Raw genomic sequence first — 25015 nt, 5'->3', positions numbered from 1 at the left:
TCCAGAGTAATACATCATGAAATCATCGATATCAAAGTGACCCATTTCTGTCCATCTCAGTTCACTGATTCCTACCATTTTGAGTTCTCATTTCTTTCTTCACCAGTTCCAGTTTTCCTTGATACATACTTGTTACTTTCCATGTTCCTATTTTATGTAAATCAGTCAAGCAGAGGAATCTTCATTGATTAACTATCAGAAGTTGAACTTCCAGAAGGCTTTGATCCAGCTTCATCATTCTCATTAGTTCCACTGGAAGTTCCTCTCTGCTTTTCCCCAGTAGCCATTTCAGTGCCTTCCAACCTGGGTGTCCCATCTTCCAGCACTATATAACAATAACTTAAGCCTCTGTTCATAAGATTTTCTTGGCAAACTATATAGTGGTCTGCCAATGAATTAATACATGTCACAATAAAGCATACACATTATATATCCTCAAAATGAGCATACTGCTAAATGCATTGAACATTCAAATAGTTAGCAAACTCCAATTACATTTTTACATTAAATAAATTAGCTAGATTTAACAAAAATACTATAAGTGACTATAAATGGGACATATTTCAGTTTCAAAAACAGTACGATATATATTTATTTCTGAATAGGCAAATATTAAGTTACATTTGAAACACTGCCACAGTTCACCTCTTCAAATTAGAAAGAACTAAAAAAAGAAAACCTGTACTTAAGAATGATTACAGATAAACATTTGCAAACATAGCATCTAAATAATTAGTCCTCTACTTATGACATATGTAGTGTTGGATTCTAGTTATGTAGAAAATAGAATAAATGTTGTTTGATTCAGAATCCAACATGATTTTCCGTCATAAGAACTATATTTGTAGATATTATTTAATGTAAATAACATAAATTATAATTGATATTATATAACTACCTTAATTATGTCAAATATTTAATTGCTTAAAGAAATGTGTTAATGGTAAATAGATTCTGTATTAAATGTTATTAAGCTGTTTTATTTATTGTTATGTCAATATTGTAAGAACTTATATTTGTAGTTTAACTGCGCATTTATTGAAATGCGATGATTCTATTTATTCCTTTTGTGAAAGCTTAATGTTATGTAATAACTCAATGTAGTTGTATAGCGTAATGTAACATTCGCGAGAATGTTTACGTCTATCGGTTGTCATGGAGACGCGTGAAAATAAAGGGGCGCGTGTGAAGGGAGCGTTTGTGGAGAAGGGAGAAAATAGATAGGTAGTTGTAAAGGAGAGTCGGAACGGAACTTTGGAACTATAAGGTAGCAAGGAAGTAAACTAAAGAAGTAGATGTAATTAAAAGGTTCTTAGGGAAGAGTTGAGTAGATATTTTTTTTATAAGTGAATCTTATAGTTGGCTGAAAGCAAAATCAGCCATAGTAATAAAAGGAAATTATTGCCGTAATCGGATAATTAGAGAACTGGACATTCAAAGAAGAATACTGAATAAATCCAGTCAGTCTACAATTACGACTTATTTCTATACTACCAAGAAAGGGAATTGTACGGAGTTAAACTAGTTGATGAATGATAAATAAGAATAATTAATGTACCTTATAGTTGTTATCTGGATTTTTGAAGAGCGATTAGTAATGTTTTAGTTATTTAATGTTTCGCAAGTGTGATAAATACAATTTGAAAGTGTGCTCACAAAATATTGGAAGTACTGAAGATTATTTCTGGTAAGGACAGTCATATTAGTTTATTTCAGTGTATGCAGATTTAAGTATTAGCTCCGTTGCGCTGTTTCTAACATTAACTGTAGCTTACCATCGAGGCTGAGAGTTGAAAACATAGACATTGAAGTGATATCTACCGTGGTTAGTGCCTGTTATGAGTTAATCGTAGAGTGTAGCTGAGAGATACAAGGAAACTGTTTAAATAAGAATTTCTATTGTAATAAGTTGAGTATAGGAACTTTGTGATTCTGAAACTGTGAAATTGTATGTGAAAGTTTGGAAGATTGATTTATTGTGAATGACTTGACCTGATGTACTAGCTTGACTGAGTTATCATATTTAAAAGTGGAATACATGTATTTTGTTATATAACCATATATTAAATGTTTTGTTTGTTAATTTAAATATTGTGTTTGCCTGAATTTCTTTTTACTGCACCGTTCACAAAAATTCGGATCTAGCGGGAATCCCAGAAGGAAAGAAAATAAATACCATCGACCTGAATGAGTGAAAAGACTGCTAACTAATTTTGAATTAATCTTACTAATTCATATAGACTTATCTAAGGATGGAGTGGCGCAGTATAATAGAAATTTCTCTACCCTTAGATCAGTGATTAATTTGCAATTAGTTTTCCCTTAATTTTATGAAAGTGACTTTTAGCAAGATGGCGGATTTAGAACATAACATGAAAATAGAACGTCACGACAGTAGCTACTGACCATTTGTACTTACAGCCACTATCCATTAACATTCACTAAATACCACCTCACTTTTGCAACCAATAGACCAGGGTATTATTGCTGCCTCCAAGACATTTAAGAAACTTTTTCACAGGTCATTGCTGTTACTGAGGGTGAAAAAACCTCAGAATTTTGGAAAGAATATAACATCTTGCACTGCACATAGTATTTAGATGCACAGTGCGATAGCAAAGTGTATGAATGGTGCTCAGAAGAAGGTTCAGAGGATTCAACAAAAACAAAGCAATTCAAGAGGTTGGCAAAGTGTTGCTAATAGCTAAAGAGTTCGCAAATTAAGATCTTACAGAACTAGAAGCAGAGAGTGTTATAGAAGACAAAAACACAGAACACGAAGAAGCCAATCTCTCAAGAGGCAGAGGCATTTGCATCTGATAAGGCAATTCTGGTTGATTTGCCTTGTTATCAGATGATTTAAATAATAAATAATGCAAGCCGCAATTGCCTGCTAGAAAGCATTTATGCAGAAAAGTTGTGCAAACTTAAGAGATGAATTTCATTGCTGTTGCGAGACCACTGCTTTGCTTATTGGAAGCCTAAAGTGGCTTGGAAAAGTTCTATGTTTTTAGTCTCTAGGGGAGGGTTTCCACACTGTGTAAAAATAAATTAAGAAATACAAAATATATATAAAATTGATAAAAAATAGAAAAAAAATCCTTAGCTCACTCACAGTACAAACTGTACTATAGGTTAGCAAATAACCTTTCATGAGTAGAAGCAACGAAGATTATGTTGAATGTAATATACAAATTTTAGAGAAGCCCACACCTGGTGTAGCCTCATTCCTAAAGATGAGCTTAGACCTTTCACAAGTTATGCATCTAGTGAATCATCCTCAATGGTTTTTTGCAATTCCTCAATTTGAAGAATTTGTTGCTGAACTATCCTCCCATGCCTCCTATGAAAATCATCCAATTAATAAAGCAGTAACTCTGAAGAATTACTATTGCTCTGTGTTTCTAGCTGATTATATTACTATAAGCACAGAGGCAATGTACACTCAGATTTCATTATTGCAGTACATTATTGTATAGCAACTTTGTTAAAAATTTGTACAGTATGCCATTTCACTATAAGCAAAGAGTAAAATCAATTAATATAATAAAACAGACCAACACATTTTAGTATTCAGGCATGTCAGTTGTTAACATACCCTTATGGTTCATAATGATTTCTGACTTATGACCTTTTTCACTTACAGGCTCATTGGAATGGAATCCATCTTAAGTCAAGTGCTAACTGTATTTTCCATTTTTAACCCAATTCTTCATATACTTAATTAGAGTTATCAAAGTAAAGAAACAATTCTGGATCCATGAGAACATGGATCCAGAATTGCTATGTTGAAGACCGCATTCTCTCATTCTGTCCTTATATGTATGATTTCATAGGCTAGATATCATATGCATTACCCTTTGTTGGATCTGTTTAACTGTCTCTTCTTGGAAACCAGGAGACCATATTTGAGCAGAGAATTCAAAATGTGGTTACTTATCAAAGCATTGTAGTGGAAAAATAATTTCCAGTGTCCTCCTCTTCAATACAGTGATCTGATATGATGACATTCATTTTAGCGATGTTGCCCTGAAACTATTCATCCTTGTCCCATCTCTAATTTGACTTGTACATTATCATTAATATATCACTGTTTGCAAAGTTTTCTCAGTCCAAAATTCATACCCTTGCACACAACATCTTATTCATTATAACAAATTATCTTACCTCTCAAAAATTCTGCAAATGTTACTTTAGGTCAAATTAAAAATTAATTGGTAAAATCAACTCACTACAGCAAGACCACAGGAAAAGCTTGTTTATAGTGAATAGTTTATAACAAAAAGTTTTTTTTTTAGTATAATATTCTGCCTATGGGGCTTTTGTTAACTTTTTTGATAATTTATTATAGTGGGTAAATTTGCCTCTCACTAGTGGCATTTGCCATAGTGCGAGGCAACTGACTGTCATTTTTGAAAACAATAAAATTTATATAGAATACATAATTGGACTGCTGATAGGTCTTAATGCTTTTTTCATTCTTCAATTAATTGGTATTGTAACTTACAAGTTATAATAAAAAATATGTTCAGTTGATTCCAGAAAGACTCCAAGGAGTTTGTACCATTTTGCACAATTTTGCAAACCTCTTTAGGATAAAATTCCAAAAATAGTTAAGAGATAGCTACTCTTCGTAGGATGATCTTGCAATATGTCAATTTCTATTTTTCTATAAACTCAATTTGGCACCTTCCAGCCAGAGATAAACCCCTAGGAAGAGCTGCGGTCATCCCCTGATAAAAACACCTTACAGAAGTTTTTTTTTTATATTCCTCTGGCATTAAAGAAAATGCCATGCCCAACACAGTTAAAGCTCTTAAACTTAATAAAGAAAAATAAAGAAATTACTAAAATTTTAAACAATCTTACAAGAAGCTGTTTGGAGTCTAATGTTCCTTAAAGTTTTTTTTTTTAATTTTATTTTTTGTAATTTGTCATTTATCAAAAATTTAGGTGGGTCAATTCATGCTATAAGGATCCTCATTTATTCAGATCTGAAGATATAATTAGTCAAGTTATAATCAAGGCAGTGAACTTACAAAATAAGAATTAATGTTCTTGTGGAAAGGCTTAGATGTTGGTTATGCATTTTCACTATATAATTTAAGGAAATTACAACGTACTAGGATATACATTAAAATTCAATTTTAATATATTTCGGCAACGTCACGTTGCCATTTTCAAGACCTTAAGTACAAGACACGTGCACAACAAACAGTAAGCGAGGAAGAAGTTGGAAGCTCATTATTTATCCTAAAGTCCTGATGGTGCCCTCTAGTGGGCAATGTTGGTATTCTTGGGCGATTGGGCTGAAGGTCTTCTGATGTAGGTTTCCCAAATTTGAGGAAGTTTCCCAAATCTGGGGAAGGTTGGTCTTTAGTAGAGTGGATAAGGGATGCCAAATTTTTATATGGTCTGTAACAAGAAGTTAAGTTTTAAAAGAGGTAAACCGTGAGTAGACATATCGATACAAAATAAATAACGGAAAAAAAATTTTTCCGTTATTTATTTTGTATCAACAAGAAGTTAAGTTATGTTTTTTTAGGATTTCTGTGATTTTTTCCGAGGTGCCTCGGATGTAGGGTATGGTGATGGATTTAGAATAATCCTTGTTGTGGGGGGGGGTTGTGGTTTACTGGTTTCAATATTTTTTGGATTTTTTTTGGGGGGGGGGGGGGATAGCCATTGCCTGCAAAAGTGTTGAGAATGTGGTTTAGTTCTGTGGTTAGGGCATTGTCATTCGAGCAGATAAGTTTAGCTCTGTTGTGTAGTGTCTTAATGACTCCATATTGTTGTGAGGAGGGGGTTTTCTATATATTGAGAAAGCCAAGGTTCCATCAGGCTGCCGTGTGACTAGTGTGTCTAAGAAAGGAATGCAGTTGTTTTTTTCTTCTTCCAAGGTGAATTTGATTCTGGGGTGTTGGTTGTTTAGGTGGGTTAAGGAGAGGAGTGCATCGGAGCCATGTGGCCAAATAGCAAATACATCATCTACATAGCGAAGCCAAAGTTGGTTTTTGTGGGGCAGAGTGTAAGGCTTTCTCTTCAAAAGTCTCCATATAAAAGTTGGCCAAGGGTGGGGAGAGTGGAGAACCCATGGCTGTCCCCTCTAATAGAGGGGACAGCCATGGCAAGTATCCAGACAAATAGAGGAGACAGCCATGGGTTTTCCACTCTCCCCACCCTTGGCCAACTTTTATATGGAGACTTTTGAAGAGAAAGCCTTACACTCTGCCCCACAAAAACCAACCGTTAGGCCTCGCTATGTAGATGATGTATTCGCTATTTGGCCACATGGCTCCAATGCACTCCTCTCCTTAACCCACCTAAACAACCAACACCCCAGAATCAAATTCACCCTGGAAGAAGAAAAAAACAACTGCATTCCTTTCTTAAACACACTAGTCACACGCCAGTCTGATGGAACATTGGCTTTCTCAATATATAGAAAACCCACCCATACAGGCAGATACATTCACCAACAATCCCACTACCCCTCCTCACAACAATATGGAGTCATTAAGACACTACACAACAGGGCTAAACTTATCTGCTCGAATGACAATGCCCTAACCACAGAACTAAACCACATTCTCAACACTTTCTCAGCCAATGGCTATCCCCCCCAAAAAATATTGAAACCAGTAAACCACAACCCCCCACAACAAGGATTACTCTAAATCCATCACCATACCCTACATCTGAGGCACATCGGAAAAAATCACAAAAATCCTAAAAAAACAACTTAACTTCTTGTTACAGACCATATAAAATATTGGCATCCCTTATCCGCTCTACTAAAGACCAACCTTCCCCCCCCTAGACCTACCTGGTGTATACCAGGTCCCTTGCAGTTGTAAGCTGTCCTACTTTGGCTAAACAGGCAGGACAGCAAATATCAGAATTTCAGAACACAAGGACTACATCCAGTTTCACCAATACAGCCACTTGGGTCTTGCTGACCATGCTCTGGATACCTGCCATAGAATACGGTGGAAGAAAGCCAGGATAATACACCGTAGCAAATACAGATATGAAAGGCTTTTCACGGAATCAGCTTCAGCCCTAAGAAACGATCCAAGTCTCAACAAATTTGGCTGCATGAGACTTCCTCAAATTTGGGAAACCTACATCAGAAGACCTTCAGCCCAATCGTCCAAGAATACCAACATTGCCCACTAGAGGGCACCATCAGGACTTTAGGATAAATAATGAGCTTCCTACTTCTTCCTCACTTACTGTTTGTTGTGCCTGCGTGCACGTGTCTTGTACTTAATTCTTGAAAATGGCAATGTGACGTTGCCGAAATATATTAAAATTGAATTTTAATGTTATCCTAGTACGTTGTAATTTCCTTAAATTATATAGTGAAAAAGAATTAATGTTGTGCATGAATTAAGTCAGAAGGTGTTATTTTGTACTGTTGACTTTCACTATAACAAACTTGCAGGGACCAAATGACTAGTTTATTATAATGAATTTCTTTTAACATAGCATTATACTCATGGGGATTTGGTTAGGACTTTTTTTTTTTTAGTGGTGTTTACTATAGTGAGAGTCAACTTTATTAACGTATGTCCAATAAAGTATAAAATTATTATTGAATTATTAATTCACATTTATAATTATATTCTAATAAGCAAATTCTTTGAAAAATATCCAGAATCAATAAATTAAAACAGGTCTTCAGTCTTGTGAAAATCCCATCTGTAATGAGAACGATGCATACCTAGCTGCAAAACTTCTCTTAAACAGGAGGTCTAAAAAGGCTTGAAATCTACAAATGCAATCTGGGAACCCTACTCTGAAGACAAGCTTTAGAGTGGGGTTCTTAGACTACCTTAAATGAAATTTTATTAATAAATATTCATGATTTCTACATTTTACCTTGTAATCATATTCAGAAATGTTGGCATCAACACCTGTAGTTCTAAAGAGATTACTATCATGAGAAACTACCACTTCACCATCTCTGGTAAGCTGAAGATCAATTTCTAGCATATCAGTTCCTTTCTGAATGGCACTAGAAGTAAATTTAATGAAAATATTAAATGAAATATATAACAATTAAATTATATCAAGCATATCTCCAGAAACATAAGTTTATCATATTAAAAATAAAAGAAATTAATAGAACTGCTGAGAATTTCATGAAATTCTGAATGCCCATAAATAATGTACTTGCATGCTAACTCAATTCCATTACAGTATGAGAAAGATCCTAAGAATTTTTTTTTTTTTTTTTTTTTAACAATACACATTTGTAAAATGACTAATATGAAAACATCACTTTCATTTGTTTAATTGTACTACATGGAAATGATCAGAGAGAATAGTATGCATACCAAATTATATTGGAATTTATTCAGATTGTATATCATTTGTATTAGTATAAATACAAAGTACCATCCTGCTTGGTAAATTGTCCATAAGTGAAGCTGAAGATAACTGGGTTAAAGAACTTATATTCAGCTCTTCCTATAAAAGTAGATGTCAATGAAGCATGTATTCTATTTCTATCGTTACAGTATGTATCATGCAGTAACAACAGAAATTAAAGAAAAATATAGAATATCTGTTAAGATCAAACTGCTGCAGAAAAACCATTTCAACAGTGATGAAAAATTGAGTTATTCAAAGTTCAGTCTCATGTTTTTGAGTTCTCTATCCACTCAGTCGAGTGGTGTTCCAAAACTTTGGATCCCTTCAACTTTTTTTTATAAATTCTTATATGTAACTATGGATGCTATGTTGTGATCTTTTAATTAATTCTATGCAAATGAAAACATGAAAGAAGAAAGATATGCACAAAAAAACTGGTTTGTGTAAGACAGCAATGTACCTATAAAAATATTAGTATGTGCCATGCATAAGAAAAGCCAGTGTTCATCAGTGTTATGGGACTAAACATAATCAAGAAACCCTTCTGTAGAGACCAAATATGGAATTTTAATCTACTTCAGATTTCCAATAAGCACAGCTGCAGTCACACTAGGCAATGAAATTCATCTACTACCTCGAGACATTCCTCAAGTTCATGTCTATAATAAAATTCAGAGTATTAATTTGAAAGAGATACTATCCTCTAGACATTTATTCCATTTCATTCCCAAATGGGCTTGTCTCCTGATGGCTGGTGCTGACAATATAGTAGTTTAATTTATTATCATATGTTAATCTTGGATTAAAATGGTGGTTTCAAAAGCATGTCATCAAGTAACTAGGCTTTTAACCTAATTCAGGCAACTGCCATTATCTTGTAATTCTGTCAATGCCCATGTTTTCTGGCAGTTTAATTTGCAGAAAAAAAAAAAAAAGGGAAAGTAAGTTTATGGATGAAAAATTTCACCACCTCTGCATATGACTGGATAATTCAGCAACAGGTCAAAAAGGTTTTATAAAGATTCCCTGTATTCCAAAACAGGATGTGGATCTGTGCAACTGAATCTGTTACCTCCAAGAAAGTCATGGTTAAGAGTGTGAAAATGAATCTTCCTAAAAAAGGAAGATTCATTTTCTAATCTGATAGTGAACTTAATGCAGAGAATTAATACTGTTAAGAACAACAATCTTGTAGTTTTACTCAGCAGGCTACATGATATGATAAACATCCATATATCAGAGTTCAAGCTGTAATTCATAATTTACCTGTTTTTCAAACAATTCCATGAAAAGTTAGCTAAAAGGAAAAAGTGTAGGGGCCCACTGCTTAGCCTTTCTGTTGATAGCATTTGTCTTGGAATTGAAAGAATGTGCTTTAATGCATTTAATTCAAATAACTTGAGTATCCAGTGGAAATAGTTCTTGCATGTCCTATGGTTTCTCTTTGAAGTACATTAAAAAAGGTTGATATCTAGACTTGCTATTGGTTCTATTACAAAATCCTTTTTTTTCTCTTTTTTTTTTCTCCCAGTGAAATGTGCTATGTTTTTAATGTAGATGTTCATCTAATCTAAAAGTGGAACTATCAGTTGTGCAAGATATTTAGAAAGAAGAAAGATGGATGAATATCTAGCATCCACTATGAGTTGCAGTGGTTTGTCTTACATATCTTAGGAGCTCCATAAATTCTAGAAACTGCAGGAAGTCTAGATGCAAGACATTTCTCGGTATCTGCAGTTGACAAGATTTCTAATTACACTGTTGATCTGTGAGTATGCCAAAAAGGTCACAGTCAATAGATTGTGGGTGTTGGTATCACTGAGTATGTTCTACAATTTTTTTTCCCCTTCAATATATGACATTACGTATCTCCACCTTTAATACTACAATGTTCCTGTTGTAAAAATAATCATAATTTAAAATTCTGAATATTTTTACGCATTGCTTATGTTAGAATGTTTATTAGTTTTAGTTTCATAACATGCATTGTCGGCACTTGTGATGTGCCCATTATTGAAATTAATTTGTCAAAGTAATATGTAAAGCATTTAAAAAATTTATGTACTTACTAGATTTGATATGTGTATTATTTACAGAAATTTTATTGTAATTTAAAATATTAAATTTTGGGTTTTATGAAGACATTCTCTTGTCATTAACGTAATCTGTGTGTCAGCCATTATATTTAGTTTCCCGCTTGCCAGTTTCATGGAGTGCGCATGCTCGTCGAAAAGGTTGATGTGTGATTGACAGCTGACAGAAAGCATTCGGTATCAGATCAGAGTAATGGCTGTAAACAACAAAGCGTTCAGAAGGAAATTAGAACACAAGCCAGCAGATATTTAGATTTGGAGGAATTTCAGTTTTTTTATGCGACAGTCAGAGGAAAATTAATAGTATATTCTGAAAAAGGAATCATGGAACTATGAAGTTTTAAAATGGAATAAGTATTGGTAGATAAAAGGAAAATATTGCTATAGATCGTTTTAAAAGGAATATTCGAGGAAATGCTAATTGGATGATTTATAGTAGATACCGAAAAGGGAATCGTAGAACTGTGAGTTTGTAAAGTGGAAGAGTTAAGAAAGTGAGAGAGTTAAGTACCAGATCAACATAATAGGGGTGACTGAAACAAAAAAGACAAAAACTGGTAAGATCTTTCTGAGCCATAAATGCCAAAATGTTATATTCAGGTAATGACAATCAAGGAAAAGAAGGAGTAGCCATTGTATTCAACACAAAATACGAGGCTAATTTTCTTGAATGGCAGGCAGTCTCAAGTAGAGTGATAGGGGCAAACATGAAAATGGAGAACTGGACAATGAGACTTATTTGTGCCTATGGTCCCACAGAAGGTTCTACTAAGGTAGAAGTGAAGGAATTTTTTGATGCTTTAGAAAAAGCAACTGACACAATGAAAAAGAAAAAGTTGGTCCTTGTTGGGGATCTGAATAGCAGAGTAGGAAATGATTGTCAGGCATACAAAAATATTTTGGGAAAATTTGGAGAAAAGAGCAAAGCTAATAATAATGGCAAATACATGTTGGATTTCTGCTCAGGACATGGACTGGTTATTACTAACACCATGTTCCAATATAAAAATGTGCACAAATTCACATGGAGAGAAGAGGCAAGGAATAAGAAAAGTCTCATTGACTATGTTATTGTTGATAGTGATGTTTTCTCCCTGGTGCAGGACACCAGAGTGTACAGAAGATTTGAAATTGGAAGTGATCACTATCTAGTCTTGAGCAAGATAAAATTGAATTTCATATTGAAAAGAATAACATGTAAGAAAGTTTTAAAGCAAATAAAAGTTGAGCAGCTCTCAGATGTGAACTGTAGACTAAAATACAGAAAGATTATTGAAAAGAAAATGAAAGAGTTTGAGAACAGGAATCAAACCTTGGAGATTCAGTGGCAAACTCTGAAGAAAACATTGATTGATTCTGCCAGAGAGGCATGTGGTGAGGTTGTGTGCAAGGATAAAAAAATCCAAACTCCCTGGTGGACACAGGAAGTTAAAGAGGCAGTGAAGGAAAAGAAGAAACTTTATCAAAAGTCAGCTTTTGCTCTTAGAGAATACAGAGACAAATGTAAGAAAGCTAAACAATGTGTAAAACTAGCTAAACAAAAGTCATGAGAGGACTTTGATAAGAACATAGAAAATAAATATCAAAAAGGTGGTAAGATATTCTGGAGGTTGTTGAAGAACCTTAGAAATGGAGGAAAGAGTGCTGTAAAAGGAGTTAGAGATGATAAAGGTGACATGAAAACAGGAGAAAAGGATATCCTTGAAGTATGGAGTAATTACTTCGAAAAATTGCTAAATGAAACAAGCAGTGATAGCACAGTGGTAAAAAACACTCAACAGGCATACAGTCAGGAATACATATCCATACTTGAAATGCTGAAGTATGGTGGTATAAAAGTCTTACAGTGGCTGCACTGCATAATTCAGAAAGATTGGACAGAGGGACGAATTCCTGATGATTGGAGTAGAGCTCTAATAGTGCCCATATATAAAAAGGGAAATAAAACTGAATGTGAGAATTACAGAGGTATTTCTCTACTGAGTGTTTCTGGCAAGATCTATACAACTATACTTGAGAAACAGTTGAGAAGAATTGTGGAAGAAAAGCTTGGTGAAGAACAAGCTGGATTCAGGAAAAATAGAGGCTCTTAGGATCAGATCTTCACTTTACAACAAATAGTTGAGGAAACATGGGAATATAACAAAGATCTCTATTTAAGTTTTGTCGATCTGGAAAAGGCATATGACAAGGTGCCAAGAGAGAAGCTATTCAATACGCTACAGTTATATGGTATCAATGGGGCATTATATTAAGCAATACTTACTCTGTATTTGAGTTGTAAGTCGGCAGTTAGAATTGAAGGATGTACAGGAAGATGGTTTAATGTTAAATCTGGTGTGAGACAAGGATGTACATTATCCTCTCTGTTATTCGTTATCTATATGGATCACATTATGAAGGAAAGTGGTATTAAACATGATATCAGAATTGGAGATGTTAATGTCAGCTCTTTGCTTTATGTGGACGATGTTATACTTCTGAATAAATCTGCTACAAGTTTGCAAGATTCCCTGACTAAATTGAATAACTGTTGTAATAGATATGGTATGAAGGTCAGCATTAAAAAGACAATGAAAATAGATAGAATCCTTGAAAATGTCAACTGTGTTTTGAATGGGGAACCTGTGGACAAGTAAAACATTTCAGCTACTTAGGCATGATTTTTACTGAAGATGGTAAATTAAATATGGAAATAGACAACAGAATTAACAAAGTTGGTATGGCAGGAAGTCAATTGAATAAATTCATATGGAATAAGAAAGAAATTAGTCTGAACACTAAATTAGCTGTATATAAGACAGTGTTCAAACCAGTTTCAACTTATGGATCTGAGAGCTGGGTCAGAAGTAAAACACTTGACCAAAGACTAGAGACCGCAATATGAGAGTCCTGAGAAAGATTAGAGGCGTGAACAGATGGCATCAATGGCAATATCATATTAAAAACGAGGATATTAGGAAAGAACTGGACATTGTCAGCATCCAGGAATGCGTTAGCAGAGCTAATCTCAGGTGGTATGGTCACTTAAACAGAATGGGCAAGGAAAGATTAGCAAAACAAGTGTTCTCTGCCAGGTTGGCAGGAAAACGACCCAGAGGAAGACCAAGATACAGGTGGATTGATACGGTACAACATGCCTTAGACGATAGAAATATAAGATCTGATAATGATAATATTGGAGTCTTGACAAGTAATAGACTGATTTGGAGGAAAATTGTAGATAGGAATTGTAGTTAGTAATGATGTAAATTTTTCATGTAGTACTGTAAAAATAATCATATAAATTCTGAATATTTTTACGTATTAATTTTGCTTGTTAGTTTTTGTTTTCATACACGCAGTGTCTGCACTTGTGATGTGCTCGTTATGAAAATATTATGTTAGAAGTAATATGTAAAGAAGTAAAAATATTGAAGTACTTACTTAATTGATTATTTGTATTATTTATAAGAAAGTTTATTGTATTTTTAAATGTTGAATTTTGTGTTTATGAAAGACTTTCTTCAGCGTTGGTGGATACAGCGAGTCAGCCATATTTTTACAATGCGTAGTTTCTGACGTTGTTGAAGTGCGCATGCTCCCGGAGTGAACTTGATGTTTGATTGACAGCTGACAAGAAAGCGTTGCGTATCCAAGTTACAGTGGTAAATAAGAGAGCGTTCGGAAAGTTTTTAGAACACTGGCCGAGGGATATTCAAGTTGGGAGGAACTTGATTTTTTGTGTGCGGCAGTCAAAAGGAAATTTCATATTGTATTCCGAAAAAGGAATAGTGGAAATAATATGTTTCAAGAAGGAATAAATAAGAAAAAGGGAAATCTTGAAACTAAGTTTTTATAAACTGGCCAAGATATATTCAAGTAGGAAGGAACTTGATTTTTGTTTTGTGTGAGGCAGTAAAAAGAAATTTTAAAGGGATCCTAAAAAATGAAGTACAGAACCTTGTAACTTCTGGAAAGAGCCTTAACAGAAAGAGTAAAAGACTATGAACATTTTTTTGTGATTGTAAAAAAAAAAGGTGTTTTGTCTTAAGAGTAAGTTTATATTTTTTTAATAAGGCCTTGGATCCATATAATCTGTATTTGTAGTTATGTATTTTTACTAGAAGTGTATATATGTTGTTTTAAGTTTTATTGAATGTGTTTATTTTGTACTTGGCATTGAGTCAATGATTAGTTGGATTCTGAAAGAGTGAGTTAAAGTCATTGCACCAATTGGAGTGAACTCTTTGTGCAAATATAATAACATATAGGGACACTCGGAGTCAAAAATAAAAATAATTGTTAGTAAATGAAATATTATTTATAATACACATTATAAATAACTAATGGCGCAGCCTATATAGGATAAATCATTAAATATTAACAATGGCGCAGCCGAGAGGATAAATTCATTAAATATTAACAGTACTATCATATCCTGTACACTCCTTGAGGGCATGTCAGGAATTTGATGATGTCTTATTTTTTTTGGAGCACTGACCATTCCATGTTTGGAATATTTCCGTGTAGCTGTTTGGCTTTAAAAAGCATAGCTGCTCTTTGGTTGTGGATTAAATCTGTAGCATCTTTTGCTAATTTCTTTAGTTCCCCTCTCTACATTAATAATCATGTTAGACTTGGCTATATTAGATGAAGATAAGCCAAAAGTGAAACCTCCTGACAAGAGGTTTCACTTTTGTGAGCATATTTGCAGAAGATGTATTGATCACAACCTTGTAAAACCATGTGTTTGACATCCATTATTTTTCAGCTAATATGTTATTGAATTTCTTTTCTTTAATTTGTCCTTTCATTGATTGAAAACTGAATAAGCTTTGAAGAGTGTCTATAGTTTTCTACAATTCAGCAGGTAAAAGGAAGTTTCTAGCTCTGTTAGTAAGTGTGAAGTGATGCACTCTGGCATGTATTATATAATATATGCCACATGATATTCATTGGCATATCATATTAGCAAGTTCATTCTACAGGAAACTGATGAGGCTAGGGATCATGGTTATGGTGGATAGGAATATTAAGTTCAAAGGTCACATGGCAAATGTTGCAAATACAAACTTAGAATAATTAAAATGTAGAAGCAAACATAGATAAAGTCATTTTGTCTCTTCACAAGGCCTTGATATGATTGAATCTGGACTACTGTGAGGTTCTAGTCTCTTAGGTTCAGAGAGGATAAAGAAGCTGTAGAAAGGGTGAATGAAAATGTTAAAGATTATATTGGAATTATTGAATGTACATAATGAGGACAGACTTCGGTTAAGGAGAAAGATGTGATATGATAGAGGTCTATAATCCTCTTAATGGGTGTTATAGGATATAGGCTGATGAAATTTTTCGTTATATGGAAGGTGGGGGAGAGAACATGAGACATCCATGAAAGTTAAGTTTGTTAGCAGTTAAGAAAGAGGTGACAGCTAGATTTTCCCCCTCGAAGAGCAGTGGACGAGTGGAATAGTTTGCCTCTTGAAATGGTGAGTGCATCTAGTGCAAATGAGTTTAAGCAAAGGTATGACAGCTGGTGTGGGTGATGTACAGCTTCTATTAATGAGTTGTTGACTCCCAGGGGATCTCAATAATAATAAAATAGCACATTGATTATACACAAACTTTCCCATATAGACAAAGTGAGAAACTTTACAAAAAAAAATAAAAAATTAAGTGATCGTTCAGTAACGCAAACTTTATATATACAAGTTAAAGAAAATTTAACAGAACACTTACTGTTCAAAAGCTGTCATGGTATTTTCTAAATTTTCAGCAGCTCCTATAGAAAGAGGTCAACTTTCAATAGACAATTGATAAATTTATATTTCACAGTATACTTATTTCGGAATTATATTTTGTTAAATGAAGTTTCCATTTAATTTGCCAAATATATATGTGAAACAATATTTCATAATATGTATAATCCATCTTATCCATAAAAGACTAAAATCTCCACCATGTTTTAGTACCATAGAAGGAATGATATTAGTTAACCTGGAAATCACACTATAGACCATACATATTTTCTCACTCAAAACTCCATAAGTAGGTTCTGAGCCCATAATTATTATGGAGCATAATTATCAGTTTATTCACCTGCTTACCAACAGCACTCATGTGACATAATTTTTCCAGCTTTTCACAGATAGATAGAACTCCCACAAACTTATAAAACCATGCTAATAAATCAAACTTTTCATTTATTAGAATGGTTTTATATATATCATAAAATACTATGAAAGTACTTTCATAAATGAATAACTATACAACTCTTGGAATGTCATGAATGAAGTAATATTTGTATATTCCTCTTTTTTTTTTTTTTTTTTTGGAGATTTCAAATCAGAGGTTGCTCAACTATCAGTACACAAATGCTATGTGTATGTTTTGCAACAATTGAGCTGAACACACGGAAATTATCATTGTTAAGAATTACTCCTGAAAAGAGAGTAATTCTTAACAATACAAAGGGGAAGTGCATGCACTATGGAGAAAATTTTGGCAATCCTTGAGGAAGCATTTTCTAATGTTGAACTTCAGTCCTCACCAAGAGGTCTAGTTTCCGCAATTTATTTTACACTTGTCTGGTTATTATTATTAATATCTGACCTCCATGGAGTCAGAGGCTCATGATGACACGTCACACATAAGCCTCATCCAACCATGCCTTAAATGACTATGTATTTACATTCACAAACTCAGGCAATGAATTCCACTCACCAACTACTCTCCATATAAAGAACCTACTCTTCACTCCTCTGCTCAACACCTCCTTATACAGTTTCCAGGGATGGAATCATGTTCTACTTCCACTTCCCATTCTATGAAAAATCTCTTCCATGTCAACCAGATAACAACCCCTGAGTTGTTATCAGGTTGACATGGAAGAGATGGTCCCTATGAGACCTGATCAAGGCCTACAATGGCATCACAACCTCTTTATTTCTGCATGTGGGTCCTCTACATCATTGCCATTATCCAAGGTGACATCTTCACAATTTGTACAATGCAACCCTGAATTTCAGGTCTTTGTCCACCAACACTACCAGATCTCTCATCTCCTCCACCTCCTTTAAGTTTCCCAACCAAGTGTATACTTTGCATCTATCATTGCTTACCAAATTTCAAAACCTTACACTTTAACACTTAACTGACAGTTCCACTTACCTACCCATTCATGCAATCTATTCAAGTCCTCCTGTAAGGCCTTAACATCTACTTGACTTGCATTCCTCTCCCCAATTTTGCATCATCGGCAAACAGCTGCATATCACCAGTTAAACCCATACCATATCATTAATATACAAATTGAACAATGATGGTCCCAAAACTGACTCCTGTGGCACACCACTAGTGACCTTCCACTTTTAGAATACTGCACCCCAATATACAACTTTCTGATACCTATCTGACAGCAAATAACAACTGATTCAACTCAGAAGTGTTATCCAATCCCATCCGTTTCAATTTATTTAACTTACAATTTGTTAATTAATCTTGTGTGGCAATCTATCAAAAGCTTTTGCAAAATCCAAGTATTCCACTGTACATGCATCTTCCTTGTTCAAGACATCTGTCACCTTGTTATAATACATAAGTTAGTAAAACATGACCTCCATTTAACAAACCCATGCTGATAACCTTGGAGAATACTGTTATCAACCCATTCCTGTATCTTACTTCTTCAGTACCTTCACAATTCCAGATATACAGATTGGCCTATAATTTGAAGCTATAGCCTTATCACCACCTTTATGCAACATAACAATTTTATCTTCTCTCCACTCCCTTGGAAGCTGTGCTGTTGTAAGACTCATTAAACAGGCATGTCAATGACGCTGCCAATTCCCTGGAACACGTGGTGATATGTCATGAAATCTTATCGCCTTTATGACAAAGATTATTTCCTCAAATACCTCCTACTTACAATTAAGCCATTCTTCTATATCCTCTAAAGTTTCTCATGATTTCAACCTGATCAGAATGAAACTAATAAATTGATCATGGAGTTCCTTCTACTTGAAGTATCTAAAAAGCTCTCTAGGGCTTTTCTCTGCCTGATTTGCTAATTTCTGCTCATGATGCACTTGTCCTTAATGAGTCTCTCTCCTGGCATGTTATTTATACTCTTTGTGTAACTGATTATTGCCCTTATTCATCTTGTACTGTCTCCAAAGCACCTTCTTCCAGATTTCATGCTTAAGCTCCTCGTTCATCCATTTTACATCTACCTTATTCAGCCTTTTGACTTTGGAATACATTCACAAATTGATGTGATTATTTATTCCTTCGTTAGTTCCCAAGAAGCATTTGTTTCCTTACTGTTCAACTCCTCATTCCATGCTATAACTCCAAGCTATCTCCTAAGCTTGTCAATCACCAGCCTTTTACTTTCACAAGTATCTTTTCTTCATAGAAGTCTACATATGGCTAGCTACAACCCAGGTGATCACTTCATGATTACTCTCATCAACTGGAGGTAAGTGTAAAACCCCACTCACAATTACATCTTCTAATTAAATGATCAGATCTAAAACTCTCGAGCATCGTGTGCTCTCCTGCCTGAGATAGTTCTCACAAGAACAAGAAATTAATTTTCTTTATTCCCAAATGCTATCTCTTCATTCTAATCTATAGCAGCATAATTAAAATTGCCCATAATAATCACTCTTCCTTTGTTCACTAACACAAAGTGTTTATACATTTCTTCATCACCACCCTCCACAATCCCTGGTCTATAGCAACATCCAACTAAATGTCTTCCTGTCAACCTCCACATTACACAACACTGCCTCATAACCATTGCCACTATTTTCCTCTTTCATGTCTACCATATGTGGACATATGGTACCACACCAGGCAAAATTGCAAAGGGTGTAAAGAACTGGCATTAGCCAATCATTCAGATGCATCTTTACTGCATTGGTATGGATTTCCTGCTGGTTAGTTATTATTCATAATGGTCCACAAAATTAGTTACTCTGATCTCTAGCGATTAAATCTTTTTTTTTTTTTTTTTTTTTTTATCTACAACACTTTTAAAAATAAGGTGCACTGTTCATGAAGGGCACCACACAATAACACATCAAGATAATAATGTGCCAGTGTCACAAAAAGACTATACAAGCAAATTGCAAGGATTAAGGAAATCACTGCAGCTTCCTTACAGAATAAGATATCTATGTAATGAACAAATGTTATGAGACCAATTATAAAATTCCAGTAGATGGTGATTCCTAACCATCCAAGGTATTGAACATGCTATATTGTGGTACAGATAGAAACCCCTCTTCATCTAACATTCATTTGCAGAACACAAAGATGCAAGGAAATCCACTGCAAACTAACATGAGGACAGCACGACTGCCACATCTTGTTCAACCAAGTTCATGAAATAAAGCTGTTAGGAAATGTTCTCTTGCAATTTTTAGAAATCGTGCTGCTGCTATCTAGCAACACTATTCCCATCACAAAAGTGATAAATATGCATCATGCTGGCATATTTCATACAGGAACATCTAGGCAACATAATAAACTTTGCATGACTCATTATGAGACTAATTCCAATGCCTGATAACTTAGTTTATTTTAAAGTTGCAAGCTGACATGTAACATTGATGTGCTTATTTATATACTGTGGTTGCTGATAGAATTTGAGGATCTGCTAAACATGAAATTCTCTTGCACCTTCTCATAATACATGGGCCAATACCCTACTATATCCCATGGCAGTATTCATTTGAGATTTAAGTATTTTAAGCACCTTCAGTTCATTTGCCTCTATTCTCACATCACTGAAATATCTGCACTTGGACAATACACTCTCACAAAGTAATCACTCAGTAATTTACCTATTCCTTCTGTTTTGTCACTTCTGTCATTAACATCTATTGCAGTCAACTAAGTTACAGCACTGGTAGGATTTCAAAGGAGAGAAAAAGAGCAAAGTAGTTCCATTACATAAAAGAAGTTCCAAGATAGAGGCAGCAAATTACTTTTCAGTACGTCAAAAGAGTAAAAGTTCATTAGGGGGTAGAATTTAGAAATGTACAGACAATAGGATCTTTATGGAAGATATGCATGGTACCATGAAGGTAAGTCTTACCTTAGTAATTACTTCTTACAATAAAGTGATAGTTGAGTTAGATGGAAATAGTATTTGAGAAAGATTGGTCAGGAACAGGATACTGGACTGTGCTGAAAACATTATTATTAGTCACCTCCAGGGAGTCCAAAGACTAATCGAGGGAGGTCATCTACTCTACAACTGTCTCCACCAACTGACCGCAACTACACCAATGCCCTCTACTGCCAACCAACACCACTAGTATTTCCAAGAACAATCACAAACATTCCTGCCCATGGCAGGCATGGATGTTTGTGGCATAAACTGCAAGGCATTGCACCTTTGGATGTAGAGATGTAAGGCTGGATACTATACTAACAGCTTCAGGAAGCAGATTTAAGAGTTAAGGTGGAGAAGTGATAACTGAGAAAGGCTTGAAGTTCAAAGAACACAGTCACATTACGCTATTCAATTCCTAGAGTAAAAACTAAGATCAACAGTTTTATAAATACTATTTTCCATAAGGGAGGTAAATGTATGCCAGATCTGTTCAAACAACCCTCTGTTTAGTAGAGAAAGGCCTGACTGTTCATTTTCATGAAACCTGACACATTATGTTATCCATGATGAACACAGGAAGAGCTTAGACTTCAAAAATATCATAGGTTACAAGAGCAAGGAATCTGGCAGATGCCTGGGGAAAGCTTGTCTTTTGGTGAAAAGAAGAAAGTAGAAATTTTCCATATGGAAAAAACACTGTGAATGTTGAGACATGAGAATTTTATCAATGCATTATAATACTCCTTGACATATAGTGGAATGGAATAATTTCTTCTTGAGCAGAAACAGGAGGTGTGCAAGGTGTGTTGTGGTGACATACTGGCACCACAGCACACCTTGGACCAATGAAGGAGAGATCAAAACCATTGCTAACAGACAAATCCATAAGCTGAAATGAACAGGACATCTGAAACCACTGTTTTGCTGATGCAGAGGTCAGGACAATGTATGCACACCAGGATTCCCCCCCCCCCTTTTCTGGATATCCACAGAGATTACATGGTGTGTCACGCCTTGGCAAATAGAGGCAGGTGGAGAGGATTCAGGCCTTGGTGAAAAACGTTTTTTCAGCTCTCCCCAAAGTGCAAACTGGCTAATAATGATATACCAAGAAAGGCAAACATATACAGAATAGTTTTGGCTCCCCTTCTGAGGCAATATAAAAGGTATCAGCCCCCCCCCACCCCACGGATTGTAGTTATCTGAAAACATCTTGAGACACGTTAAAAGAAATAATAACAAATTTTCTGAAAATAGTAAAAATAAGTTACCAAAAATATATGAAAACAAAAATACCACCATCACCAGCTTCCAAGGAATATTGTGAGAAAAGATTGTACAAAAAGTAAATGATAGATCAATTTGAATTCTGTGTTTACCAAGCTCTATAGCAATTTTTCATTTTTACTTGCTAAGAAAAATTCTTATGAATTTTGGGTTTTTATTCACATACACAAATAAGAATATCATGGAGTGTTATACATATCAAAATGCACTTATATTAATTTCCAAATAAATGCACTCACCTCCTCTGTGACTAATATGATGGCATTTATATCTGAGGATTTTCTTTTTGTGTATTAAATTTGGATATTTCAAAAGTATAAGTGATGTTACTATATAAACTCCAATTATGGTTACAGTTATCATGCCTGCAATAAGATAAGCACTTACTGGTAGTTCAAACCTAAAAATATAAAGAAAAAAAAGAATAGTTTACTATGCATATTTAAAAAGAAAACAAACTTATAAAATGCTACTATTTCACTGGACAGTTGACAGTATCATTACAGCAAAATGGGATCCAACAGCATTCCGTAATGCCCTTATGTTTTTATACTAATACGAAGAATATTACAAATGAGAGAGTTAGCGACATTTTCAAAAAAACTAATTTAAATAAATTAGTTTTTTTGGAAGGATATTAAAATTTTTCCAAAAAAACTAATTTAAATAAATTAGTTTTTTGAAAGGAGATTAAAATTTTCTGGAAGGATAGAAAAAAGAAAAGGAAATTAATGTTAATGAAAGTAAAGAAATTATCCTCACTCAGGATGCAGGTGAAAAAGTGCAATGCATGTGATGGCATTAAGATCATTCAGTGTGGGGTTGAAATAAACAGTATATTTAATAGGATGTTATAAGCTTGGGAACAAAATGCAATGATCCTAAAATGTTTATACAAAAAATACATAAACAAAATGTGCCATTGCGTCCCATAGTGGATGGCATTGATTCCCCTACATATAAATTAGCCAAACATTTAGCCAAAACGCTCACACACTACACTGGCAACACACCATCACACACAAAAAACTCAGCCCACTTTAAAGCCAGTATAAAAAACCTCACACTCCAACACACTGACATAATGGTCAGTTTTGACGTCTCCTCCCTATTCACTAATGTCCCACTCAAAGAAACCCTTGAGCTCATCCAAGCCAAGTTTCCTCCCGATATTTCAGGCCTATTTCAGTTCACAATGAACTCAGGCTATTTCGTTTGGCAAGGAAAGTTCTACAAACAGATAGAGGGGACAGCCATGGGTTCACCACTTTCCCCACCCTTGGCGAATTTCTTTATGGAGACATTTGAAGAGAAAGCCTTAAACTCCGCCCCACAAAAACCCACTATTTGGCTTCGTTATGTGGATGATGTGTTTGCTATTTGGCCACATGGCTCAGACACACTCCACTCCTTCCTAACACACTTAAACAACCAACATCCCAGAATCCAGTTCACCTTAGAAAAAGAGGAAAACAACACCCTCCCCTTCCTAGACACTTTAATCACCCGCCAGCTTGATGGATCTATGGTTTTCTCTGTTTACAGAAAACCCACCCACACTGGCAGATACATTCACCAGCAATTCCCCCCCCCCCTCACAACAATATGGGGTGATAAAAACACTATATAACAGGGCAAAATTAATCTGCTCAGATGACAAGGCCCTGACTATAGAACTAAACCACATCCTCAACACTTTCTTAGCCAATGGCTATAACCCCAAAAAAATCCAAAAAATACTAAAACCTATAAACCACAACCCCCCCTCCACAATAAAGACTACACCAAGTCTATCACTATCCCCTACATCCAGGGCACCTCTGAAAAAATAACTAATATCCTCAAAAAATATGACCTTACTTCCTGTTACAGACCATATAAAAAGTTGGCATCCCTTATCCGCTCTACCAAAGACCAACCACTTCCCCTAGACCTACCTGGTGTATACCAGGTCCCTTGCAGCTGCAAATTGTCCTACTTTGGCCAAACAGGCAGAACAACAAATATCAGGATTTCAGAACACCAAGACTACATCCGTTTTCACCAGTACAGCCGCTCTGGGTTGGCAGACCATGCCTTAGATACCCATCATAAAATTCGTTGGAAGAAAACAAAAATAATCCATCGCAGCAAGTTTAAATACGAAAGATTATTCAAAGAATCTTCAGCAGCTCTAAAAAACGTTCCTAACCTCAACAAATTTGGGTGCATGAAACTGCCCCAAATTTGGGAGACTTTCATTATGAGAACTTCAGCCCAACTGCCAAGACTACCAAATTAGCCCACAAGAGGGCACCATTACGACTTTAGGAACAAAAGTAGTTTCTTACTTTCTTCCTCATTTGCTTTGTTAGTTCCTTAGTGCACATACCATATCTTTATGTTCCTGAAGATGGCAATGTGACATTGCCGAAATATAGAAGTGATTCATTAAAGTTATCTTTAATTAAAATACTTCATATGCGTTGTTAATTCCGTAAATTAATTATCAGTTATGTTTATACAAATGTTCAGCAAGTAAAGAGTAATCCTTTGAGTCCATATTTAATTATGGTAATATGGACTGGTGTGTGTGGGGGGGGGGGGTCACATGGAAAGAAAATTAATCTAGTGCTTAAGGATGGCTACAGAAGAATGAAATGGAAGCAAAGGATTTATATTTGGAGTGTTGTATTTGGCAGTGGCCTCACATGTAGTAATGGGCGAGATATCAACATTATTATTCCTAGACCTCCATGGAGTCTAAACTCATTGTGGAAGGTCCCCTAATCTTACACACAGTTCATACCAAGCCTTAAATATATTCATTCTCTGCAGTCAAACTCTCAAGCAATGCAATTCCAATCATTCAATCATTTGGATGGGATGTAATTTGCGGAGTCTGGTGGAGAGGGGGGATATGATGGAGGCCTATGGGTTGGTAGGGGGTTGTTATAGGATCAGTGGTGGAGAAGTTCTACAGCGAATAGTGGGAGATCGGGGGAGAACCAGAGGTCATCCCTGGAAACTGTATAAAGAGGGTGTGAGTGGGGGAGTGAGAGGCGGGTTTTTTTCGTGCAGAGTTGTGAATGATTGGGGTGCCTTGCCTGAGAGTGTGGTGTCTGCGGGGAGTTTGAGTGTGTTTGAGACCTGGTATGATGAGATG

General features: G+C 35.1%; 1 protein-coding gene across 4 annotated transcripts in view; it reads right to left on the bottom strand.

Moving 5' to 3' along the window:
* The window catches only part of LOC150095626 (lysophospholipase D GDPD1-like), a 144451-nt gene that overhangs the window by 84872 nt on the left and 34564 nt on the right, over positions 1–25015 (bottom strand). For all 4 annotated transcript variants that reach the window (XM_090409983.1, XM_090409982.1, XM_090409984.1 and 1 more), the window contains 3 exons: positions 22110–22270; positions 16194–16236; positions 7885–8020 (listed from right to left, as the gene is read on the bottom strand). In XM_090409983.1, the coding sequence (XP_090266109.1) occupies positions 7885–8020; positions 16194–16236; positions 22110–22233 (303 nt within the window). In that variant the 5' untranslated portion in view covers positions 22234–22270. The remainder of the gene's footprint in view (positions 1–7884; positions 8021–16193; positions 16237–22109; positions 22271–25015) is intronic.

The sequence above is a fragment of the Typopeltis vanoorti genome, chromosome 20, assembly GCF_054136105.1.
Source record: "Typopeltis vanoorti isolate ZY-2024b chromosome 20, IOZ_Tvanoo_1.0, whole genome shotgun sequence".
NCBI lineage: Eukaryota > Metazoa > Arthropoda > Arachnida > Uropygi > Thelyphonidae > Typopeltis > Typopeltis vanoorti.
The sequence above is the reverse complement of the archived record's forward strand: the minus strand, read 5'-3'. Positions and strand labels throughout refer to the sequence as shown.